Genomic DNA, 11,128 nt, shown 5'->3' with positions numbered 1-11,128 from the left:
ATAATAACATAATTGGATCATATAACTATCCCTCAACATGCAACAAAGAGTCCCTCCAAAGTCACTAATAGTGGAGAACAAACGAAGAGATTATTGTAGGGTACAAAACCACCTCAAAGTTATCCTTTCTGATCGATCTATTCAAGAGTCCGTAGTAAAATAACACAAAGCTATTCTTTCCGTTCGATCTATCATAGAGTTCATACTAGAATAACACCTTAAGACACAAATCAACCAAAACCCTAATGTCACCTAGATACTCCAATGTCACCACAAATATTTGCGGGCATGATTATATGATATGCATCACACAATCTCAGATTCATCTATTCAACCAACACAAAGTACTTCGAAGAGTGCCCCAAAGTTTCTACCGACGAGTCAAGATGAAAACGTGTGCCAAGTCCTATGCATAAGTTCACAAGGTCACTGAACCCGCAAGTTGATCACCAAAACATACATCAAGTAGATCACGTGAATATCCCATTGTCACCACAGATAAGCACATGCAAGACATACATCAAGTGTTCTCAAATCCTTAAAGACTCAGTCCGATAAGGTAACTTCAAAGGGAAAACTCAATCCATTACAAGAGAGTAGAGGGGGAGAAACATCATAAGATCCAACTATAATAGCAAAGCTCGTGGTACATCAAGATCGTGCCGAATCAAGAACACGAGAGAGAGAGAGAGAGAGAGAGAGATAAGAGAGAGAGAGGGGGAGAGAGATCAAACACATAGCTACTGGTACATACCCTCAGCCCCGAGGGTGAACTACTCCCTCCTCGTCATGGAGAGTGCCGGGATGATGAAGATGGCCACCGGTGAGGGATCCCCCTCCGGCAGGGTGCCGGAACGGGCTCCCAAGAGGTTTTTGGAGGCTATAGAGGCTTGCGGCAGCAGAACTCCCGATCTATTGTTCTCCCCGATGTTTTTAGGGTATATGGACATATATAGGCAAAAGAAGTCGGTCGGGGAGCCACGAGGGGCCCACGAGGGTGCGGGCGCGCCCCCTGCCTCGTGGCTTCCTTGTTGCTTCCCTTACGTGCACTCCAAGTCTCCTGGATTGCTTCCGTTCCAAAAATAACTCTCCCCAAGTTTCATTCCGTTTGGACTCCGTTTGATTTTCCTTTTCTTCGAAACACTGAAATAGGCAAGAAAACAACAACTTGGGCTGGGCCTCCGGTTAATAGGTTAGTCCCAAAAATAATATAAAAGTGTTTAGTAAAGCCCATAAACATCCAAAATAGATAATAATATAGCATGAACGCTTCATAAATTATAGATATGTTAGAGACGTATCACAAGCATGTCAAAGGAAGAGGGAAAGGGAATGGATGGTCACGAAGGTTGCGCATGAGTGAGGAGGTGGTGATGCCACAGAGGCACCACACTGCCGAGGAAGTTGCAGATCCTCCGCATGTACCTGCCTCCTATGAGAGAGGATAGAGGCAAGGGCGTCCGGGGGAGGATAGAGGTGGCCAGAGATCAAGGGAAGAGGGGGGCAAGGGTGGACAGGGTAGGATCCCATAGGAGAGCAAGAGGGTGGCATTGCTGAAAGGATCAAGATGGACCTAGAGGGGTGAATACATACAAATTACTAATTTTAGTTACTTATTAGAAATTTAGGCAAATGCGGAATATAAATGCGATCCTACAATTGCTAACGTGGGTCAAGTTTCTAGCAAGCATGATAACAACAATTTGTCGAAACTAAATAACACAATATGATATATCAATTGCAAGAAAAATAAAATGAAGTAACCGCAACTAGGAGTTAGGGTTAGGGATAACCGGAACTCTAGAGACAAGGATCTATCATGATGTTCACTTAGTTGGAGGGAAGCTAGTCACTATTGGAGGGATGGGTGTTACCAGGAAGGCACACCAATACCACGAAGGCTCACCATATTCTCATTGAGATATCAGAATGAATGTGATTCTCAACCCCTAGTGATAGACCTTGAGGCGGCCTGCAATCCTTCACAAATTTTTTGGTGGGTAATCACAACAATTGATTCCTCTCCGAAAAACTCCTACGGCCTAGGACTCTCCATCCTCCAAGAGTAACAAGATCAAGGGGAAATGCTCAAAACTAGCTCAAATCATGAGTTGCTTTGGTCAAAAGAGGGGGAAAGTGTGGATCTATCACTTGGAGAAATTACTCTCAAAAACTCTCACAAATCTCTCTAGAATCTTGGATTTGGTGTAGGACAAAGTGAAATGGAGCACTACTGGAGTTGTAGAAGGGGTATATATAGCGTGCATGGAACTAGCAGTTTTTGGGCTAATAACTTGTGTTCGGACAGTCCGAGCGAAAAGTGCCAAACAGTTGATAGTCTCGACAAAAAGTGCGTGGAAAATCTGGCCGCTTGAACTTCAAACCAATAGCCGAGCAACAAGTGCAGATTACAAGGGCTAGATAATCTGACCAGAATTGCCCGTATAGTCCGGCCAGGATTTTGAGTTCTCGGGTGTCACACCCCTCGACCCCGGACAAACTCTCATACATTGGTCGGATAGCACGGAGACCCAGACAATTACCCCAGCAGTCCGACAATTGTACGGAGAACATTTCTGAGCTTTGGTTGCCAAAACCATTCTACCCTAACAGTCTGGGCATAAAGTGCATGGGCAATCCGCCTAGGTGCAAAGTGAACTTTTTGGCAGGAATAAAGTTTTGATTTTGAGAAGTTTTTTGGCATGGAACTTCCTATTGCGGTGAAGTAAAATCTGACCTGACCAAGACCTTTTGCATTTCCCAAGTGATACCCTTTTAATAGTTTGGGATACCTAAACTCAAAACAGAAAAGAAAATACATCCTTTCTTCAGCGTGGCATATGTCCTGAGTTGTCATTACTTTTAGATGGTCCATGATCCATACAAAACACATCCATGGGGACTAAACCTATAGATATACTTAACAACCATATCAATCCTCTATAATTATGTTGTCAGCAATATCAAAATAAGATTAAGGGTATGCTTGCACTTTCAGGCATGGAATTTTTGACCCATCTGAGCAGTACTGCGGGGGAGACGAGGCCCGTGATTGGTGCAACACCCACCCACGGGCTCACCAAGACAATAGACAACAACCCCACCCACAAAGCATTCCATTAGTCATACATGCATAAAAAAGGAACAAGGTGAAACAAGCAATTAAGATCTAATGGTCGAGGGAAGCCAAGGGGAAGAATTTACTCAGAACGGATGGTCAGGAAGCGCCCAATCTAGGGGAGCATTGTGAGGCTGACTTTCCCACCATCTTTAAGGTTGAAATTGGGAGAAGTTAAGACAAGAGCATGACTCACTTGTGAGGGAAAATGGCAAATGCAAGATGCCGGTGGAGAATTTGATGATCGAGAATGAGCTCAAGAGCAAGGAGTGCAGAAATCAATGCACATTAGTTCTTAGGGTAAGAACTTGTGTGCCAAATATACTAAAACAGGTTGTAGATAGAAGCAAACTTGTACTATATATCTTCGCTATCGAAACAATGATGCCAATGTTCCTGACTGCTAGGTCTGCTACCAGTAAAGTTACATGTTTAGGCTTTCATGTCCTGCTAGATGAATTTTTTTGAAGATTTTTTTGTTGATGTAGCATTATAAGTGTAAGGGCATGTAAAACATAAGAGTCATTGGCGCTAACCAGGGGAAGGCTTGAGTGAGATACCAAGGACACGTTTAGTTGCTCATATTTGGGCCAACCATGTCCGCACGGGACGAAAATCAGCTGTTTGGTTGCCTGGGCTGCACCCATGTCCCGGCCCGCACGAAACTTAAAGCAGTCCAGGGCCAGGCCTGCGAGCTACGACCGAATCGACAGTTTCTCTGTAGCCAGGTGCTACCTCTTGAGCTTGCGTTGGTATTCCCTTGAAGAGGAAAGGGTGATGCAGCAAAGTAGCGTAAGTATTTCCCTCAGTTTTGAGAACCAAGGTATCAATCTAGTAGGAGACGACACACAAGTCACTGAATGCCTGCACAAACAATTAAGAACTTGCAACCAACACGATAAAGGGGTTGTCAATCCCTTCACGGTCACTCGCAAAATGAGATCTAATAGAGATAATAAAGTAAATATTTTTGGTATTTTTGACATATAGATTGGAAAGTAAAGATTGCAAAATAGTAAACGAGATTCAATAATATGGAAAAGATATGCAATATAATGGAAAAGAGACCCGGGGGCCATAGGTTTCACTAGTGGCTTCTCTCGAGATAGCATGTATTACGGTGGGTGAGCAAATTACTGCCGAGCAATTGATAGAAAAACGCATAATTATGATGACATCTAAAGAAATGATCATGAACATAGGCATCACGTCTGTGTCAAGTAGACCGACTCATGCCTACATCTACTACTATTACTCCACACATCGACCTCTATCCAACATGCATCTAGAGTATTAAGTTCATAAGAACGGAGTAATGCATTAAGCAAGATGACATGATGTAGAGTGATAAACTCAAGCAATATGATATAAACCCCATCTTTTTATCCTCGATGGCAACAATACAATACGTGCCTTGATGCCCCTACTGTCACTGGGAAAGGACACTGCAAGATTGAACCCAAAGCTAAGAACTTCTCCCATGACAAGAAAGATCAATCTAGTAGGCCAAACTAAACCGATAATTTCAAGAGACTTACAAAGATATCAAATCATGCATATAAGAATTCAGAGAAGAACCAAATAATATTCATAGATAATCTTGTTCATAAATCCACAATTCATCGAATCTCGGAAAACAGACTGCAAAAGAATATTACATCGAATAGATCTCCAAAAACATCAAGGAGAATTTTGTATTGAGAATCAAAGAGAGAGAAGAAGCCATCTAGCTAATAATTATGGACCCGAAGGTCTGTGGTAAACTACTCACGCTTCATCGGAGAGGCAATGGTGTTGATGTAGAAGCCCTCAATGATTGATTCCCCCTCCGGCAGATCACCGGAAAAGGCCCCAAGATGGGATCTCACGGGTACAGAAGGTTGCGGCGGTGGAAAAGTGGTTTCGTGGCCCCCCTGATGTTTTTAGGGTATAAGAGTATATATAGGCGAAAGAACTAGGTCGATGGAACTACGAGGGGCCCAAGAGAGTGGGGGGCGCGCCTACCCCCCCTTGGGCGCGCCCTCCTGCCTTGTGGATGCCTCGTTACGTCTTTGACTTCAACTCCAAGTCTTCTGGTTTGCTTTCGGTCCAAGAAAGATCATCGCGAAGGTTTCATTCCATTTGGTATTCTTTTCTGTAAAACTCTAAAATAGGCACACAAAAATAGAAACTGGCACTAGGCCTTCGGTTGATGGGTTAGTCCCAAAAACAATATAAAAGAGCATATTAAAGCCCATTAAACATCCAAAACAGATAATATAATTGCATGGAATAATAAAAAATTATAGATACGTTGGAGACGTATCACCAGGCTGAGAACGGCCATGCGTGGCTCCTCGTTGCATGCCCCAGGAAGCGCGGGAGATGTACGGGACATTTCATAACTCCCTCTCCCTCTCCTGTCGCCGCCACTCATTTTCACACCACGCTTTCTCACTCTGCTCTCACCGCCGGCCCCTTCCTCTCCTCTCCTCTCCTCTGATGAGTTGCCCGCTGCCGCGCTGTCCGCTGACCCCCATCAGCGCCTGCAACACCTGCATCCACGAGAAGTGGCTTGCTGGCTTGGCGATCTTTGGGATCGATTTGATGCGGGCTCTGCACGCGCTGTCTCCTATCTGCACCAGGCTGCCTAGTCCGGTCAGTCGATGTCGGCTACTCTAGCTCCACCGCCGTTACCGGACCTTGTGGTCTTGGGTTCGGTGGCACCGCCAGAGAGGGTCGCCACCGCGACACTACATGGAACCCCTGTGCTTGGGGGCAGTTTTTACCCCCATCCAAGGGTTTTCTCCCAGCATCACCACAGGCCCATGGACGACGGTGCCCTCCTCCTCGACCGCACGCGTGGGCACGAGCACCGGGCCAATGCCGACGGTCATTGGTGTTGGTGGCTCCTCCTCCTCCTCTTCGCCGGCCATTTCCTTCCCGCCGGGGTTTTCTCCTCGGCCAGCGTACGCTCGAGTTGCACCCGCTCCGGTAAGAACCAAATGTCCCTCTGCTCGTAGATTTGTAGATTAGGGTTTTCAACATTAGCATGCTAGTGAATCAATTTGATACGATTCAATTCGATTCAAATCGAATTGAATTGAATTGAATTGAATCGATTCGATTCCTTCTTGTGCGGTATTGTTCATAGGCAGGGTAGTATTCATCCTTGTTCTGTGTTTGATGTGCATGCCTAGTAGTGTTCATAGGCATGCAAGATTGGAGTGTGTTGTGTTCATGGGCATGGTAGATAGGTGTTTTGTTTGATGTTCATGCTTACTAGTGTTCATGGGCATGCAAGGTTGGTGTATGCTTAGTACTCATGATGTACAATGTGTTCATGGGCATGGTAGATTGTGTTTGATGTTGTTCACGATTAGTGCTCATGTGCAACAATGTGTTCATTATGCTAGTCATATTGTTGATGTCTTTGATGTTCCTGCTAAGTGTTCATGTGCATGTTATCTAGTAGATTGGCGTGTGTTTCATGTTCATGCTTAGGGTTCATGGGCATGCTAGCTATATTGGTGTTGTGTTGTCTTTGATGTCCTGCTTAGGGTTCTAGTACAAATGTGCATGCTAGGTTTACGTGCATGGTTCTCATGGTAGGTAGGACCAATGTGTTTGCTACTTTAGGCACTAGTACAAATGTAGCATGCTGTCAATGCCCTGTTACTAATCCATGTCATCTTACCTGGTAAGGTAATGAAGACAGAGTGGGACAGGGCTGGTGGAGGAGCCCATGTCATCGCCGACACCGAGGGCGCCGTGGACTTCATCCCCACGAACCGCTGGCTCAAGAGAGTGAACCTGCCTGCAGGGTCGCCTTCATGAGTCAGCCACATTCAAGGGGACGAGCTCCTAGACCGGCCATGAGGAGGGGTCCCGAGAGCTGCTTCTATTTTACATGCAAATCATGGACGAGGAGGATCTGGACATGCTCGTCATCCCTCCCAAGTTCCAGGAGGTGATGAGGCAGTGGCTCGTGCTCAAGACCAAGCTCGTCGTCAGGCTGTCTGCCAACAAGTGGTGCGAATTCTGGGTGCAGGTTCAGAACTTCGAGGGGTAGATGGTGCTTGGCCGGGGCTGGCAGTACTTCTGCCATCGCCACAGGATCGTCCCCGACGACCTTTCCGTGTTGCGGATCTTTGGCCTAGGCCTTGAGGTCCAAATCTACAGCCACGACACCTCCATCGGGTGCATGGTACGCTGCAGGGGTGCATGGTACGCTGTAGCAGGCACATCAGGATCGGTAATCTTGAATTGGCCATCTGAACTAGTAAGTATGAACTCGTAGTTAGTTTGCTGCGGTGATCAAAGAACTTGGCGTGAACTTGTTAATATTTTGTCCAGGGTTCAACACCCTGTGGTGAAGCAGGGGGCATGGGATGCCCCTGCTCTCTTTAAACTTATGCGTGTTTGATGTGAACTTGTTAGTATGCATGTTTAGTTGCTTCTTTATCTGTCGTTAGCTGTTGTTTACCTGCTAGTTTATGTGATGTTAGTGTTGTGCTTACTGTTGTGCCTAATGTGGTGGTAAGGCCACCATATTTGAATGAAGTGAACAGAACACAAACGTGTATGCGGCCAAACAGTTGTGGTTTGCATCTGCTCATCCCTTAAGCACAAATACGGGTAACCAAACAGCCGGGGTCTAAAGTAGCCATTGATGCAATGCACGCAACCAAACAATATGCAGATGTTGGTTTGTTGCCTATTTTTGCTCAACCGGGATCTGTTGAGATGTGGCTGAAATGCAGGCACTATTCTCAAGGCAACCAAACGCATTCCAGAATTATTTGGCCTGAATTCTTGGCTGTTTTTACTGTATACTCTTATATCGTACTTGACCTTCACAACGTGAATGGACTATGCTTTTTGGTGATGATATCTAGACGTTCAAATATAGAGCACCAGATTTAACTAAAAGAAGTAGAGGAATACGAGAAGAGTTTGTCAGATGCTACTAAATTGACTAGAACAATCATGGACATAAAAAATGCTGAGTCCAATCATTAAGTTTTAAATCGTCTACCTGGAGCCATGGGTTATACAAGGAACATCCGAAATTGTTCCAAGTATGTGTGACGCCTGTTTTGATCCAGGAGAAATCTGATGTACATGGTTCATTTTTTTTCGAATGCTCAATTGATGCGTGCGACAACTTGAATTGTACCTTCTTTCTTGGTGTATTAAGTTTACAATTTGCTACCATGTTGTGTTGTTATAAGACGTGCATTTCGCCACATCTCCTTGATCCTTACTGGTCACCATTATTACTCTCTGTTTCCATTGGCAGATACATCTCACTGGTCATTATGTTTTCGAGCATGACACCTTCATTGCACGTACACCATTACTGGTTACACATATTATTGACCTCCAATTAGCAACACACAACTAACACCACATTCAAAACCGAGAGTGGCATGAACCACGGCATGCATGCAACACCAAACAATCAACAAAGTTACGGATCGACACGTACGTAGCTTCCTAGTAGCATATCATCAGTCCATGAGGCTGGCGTCGATGTGGAGGGCGGTGCTGAGGTTGAGCGGGCTGACGTAGTCGAGCGAGCCGGTCATGAACTGGCTGACGATGATCCGGTTGGCGCGCTCCGTGGGGTGGTACGAGTCCCAGAACACGTACTGGTCCCTGTCGGCGCAGAGGTGGGACACCGCCGTGCAGAGGCCGACGCCGTTGTGCGGCCCCTGCCCGCAGCACGCCTCCTTGGCCGTCCGGAACCCGTACGCCGCCGGGTCGCTGATGAAGTCGAAGTGGACGCGGAAGGAGTTGGCGGCGATGAAGGTCCCGTCGCCGTAGCGTGCGTTGAGCTCCTCCAGGGCCTGGGACAGCTGCGGGTTGAACAGCTCCGCCGCGCGCATCAGGTCCCTGTCGCACTCCCCGTCGCGGCTCCGGAGCGCGAGCTCCGCCGGCGCGCAGCCCAGCGGGCCCGTCCCCGTCACCAGCACGCGCCGCGCGCCCATCTCGTACAGCCTCTGCATGCATCCAACGGGAGTACGTGTCAGCCGGTGCTCGTCGGTCTACCTACCTGGTTAGTGGTGTTGCCGGAAGGTGCAGAGGTGTGTGTTACCATACCATGAGGATCTTCTTGTACTCGGCGATGAGGTAGCGGACGTAGTCGGGGAGGGAGAACTGGCGGGAGCGGAGGGAGAAGGGGATGAGGTAGTAGTTGTTGACGAAGTCGTTGCCGCCGAGGGTGATGAGCACCAGCGCCCGGTTCACGATCTGCGTCGCCTGGGACGCGCCCACCAGCGCACGCAGCTTCCCCTGGTACTCGCCGAAGTAGTGCAGCTGCCGGCTCACCCTCACGATGTTCACCTGCACCACCGTCCAAAGTCCAAACGCATGCATGTTATAACTAGTAACTAGTAAGTGCTCATTTTTGGTACGGGGAAGCTTGTCTAATCTAATTATTAGCGAAACTGAAGATGTCAATTCGTGTCGCGCGTACAAATTGGATGCCGGTGTCGTTGAGGATGCCGACGCCCGCCGACGCGAAGTTGGCGCCGACGAGCAGCTTCGCGCCGTGGAGCTCCGGGGACAGGTACGGTAGCGTGGGCTCCGCGCCGATCTGCTCACCTGAGACGCACGCACGTGATCCAACATGTACACACATTACGCGAGCATGCACTGGCTATCAAAATCAATGGCAGATTCCTAGGAGGGGTCGCCACGTACTGATGATGTCCGGGATGTTGAGGCCGTTGGAGAAGCGCCCGGTGGCCTGGTGCGTGGGGTAGTCAATCCCGTACGGCGGCGAGTCGGCGCGCGCGGTGGTCATCAGGTAGTTGTTGTTGCCGTTGTCCACCAGGGAGTCGCCGAACACGAAGAAGGCGCGCGCGCACTCCGACGGCGACGCCAGGAGGACGACGCCCAGCGCCATGATCGCCAGGCCCGACGCAACGCTGGCCATCGTCATCGTTGAACTGATCGGTCGAGGCAGTGCACCGGTCGCTTGATCGATCGTCACGTACGCTAGTGAGCGATGCACGAGACCGGTTTGGATGGCCTCGGGCGGAAGAGGCCTATATATAGAGGAAGAAGAGCTAGCGCTCGTCCATGTGCGGCCCGGCAGAATGCTGCATGGAATTTATCAGGCCACCATGTTAGATACGTGCGCCGCGTATGTGTAATGAGATTCTGGCACTTCAACTTCCACATCTTCAAAGCTGCCACTTTCTGCCCATATTTCACTGTCACTCTATCAGCGTCCAAGCTACTGTACTTCGGAATTTGGGTGCTCGCACGTTATTAGAGCCATAGTGTGCTGCAAAAGTCTCCATCAGCACGAAGAATTGTTAAACACCAATAGTTTCTGAGTTCTAGCCATTGTTTTCCAGACAGCGGAATTTCAAACCTTACTGTCTAAAAATAAGGGAATCCATGATACCAAACGGGGTCTGGGCAAGATGCAGAAAGAAGCGTTCTCAAAGACTAGATTACACTCCCTAAAAAAAAGACTAGATTAACTTTGGATTTATCATTCCTTTTTCTGAAGCAAGGCAACAGATTTGCCATTTTTGTTAATTAAGGAGAAGTTTAATACATGAGACATAAAGCGGCGATATAAAACAACTCCTCGCGGCAATACAATACTCTGCCGCCCATAAGCTAGCTTCCTCCTTGATCCTATCGACGGTGACCATGGGGCGGCGGTGTTAGCTACTCGGTTGGCTAGCGAGTAGGAGATTAATAGGCTAATCAACAAGTTAATCAATTAATCGGATGATTTATCAGTTTATCGGCTACTCGGTGACCCTACGAGTAGGGATTAATCGGATGAATTCTTGAACATAAGCTAGTCATAATGTCGCCTAATACGAGCCACACCTTGACCTCATTCCACACACTAATCATGTACCGGCATCAGAAGAGAAGACGTGTCAATGATTCTTGCACTTTGGTACATAGGGGCAATAAGCCCCAATCCAACTCCTAATGTGGAGCCTATCGGCCGTCCAAACCCTATTGTGGATGATCGACCAACCGAAAAACTTGCAC

At 47.5% G+C, this 11,128-nt stretch overlaps 1 protein-coding gene across 1 annotated transcript; it reads right to left on the bottom strand.

The window, feature by feature from the left end:
* Positions 1–8,373: 8,373 nt before the first annotated feature.
* On the bottom strand, positions 8,374–10,142 carry LOC119304471 (GDSL esterase/lipase LTL1-like). Its single transcript, XM_037581602.1, has 4 exons — positions 9,806–10,142; positions 9,579–9,706; positions 9,203–9,445; positions 8,374–9,102 (listed from the first exon to the last, which is right to left on the bottom strand). The coding sequence occupies exons 1-4, from the start codon at positions 10,044–10,046 to the stop codon at positions 8,611–8,613; spliced, it is 1,104 nt and encodes a 367-aa protein (XP_037437499.1). The 5' UTR covers positions 10,047–10,142; the 3' UTR covers positions 8,374–8,610.
* Positions 10,143–11,128: the final 986 nt, after the last annotated feature.

The sequence above is a fragment of the Triticum dicoccoides genome, chromosome 1B (genome assembly GCF_002162155.2).
Source record: "Triticum dicoccoides isolate Atlit2015 ecotype Zavitan chromosome 1B, WEW_v2.0, whole genome shotgun sequence".
In the NCBI taxonomy this organism is placed as follows: Eukaryota; Viridiplantae; Streptophyta; class Magnoliopsida; order Poales; family Poaceae; genus Triticum; species Triticum dicoccoides.
This window is presented reverse-complemented; position numbering and strand designations above follow the sequence as displayed.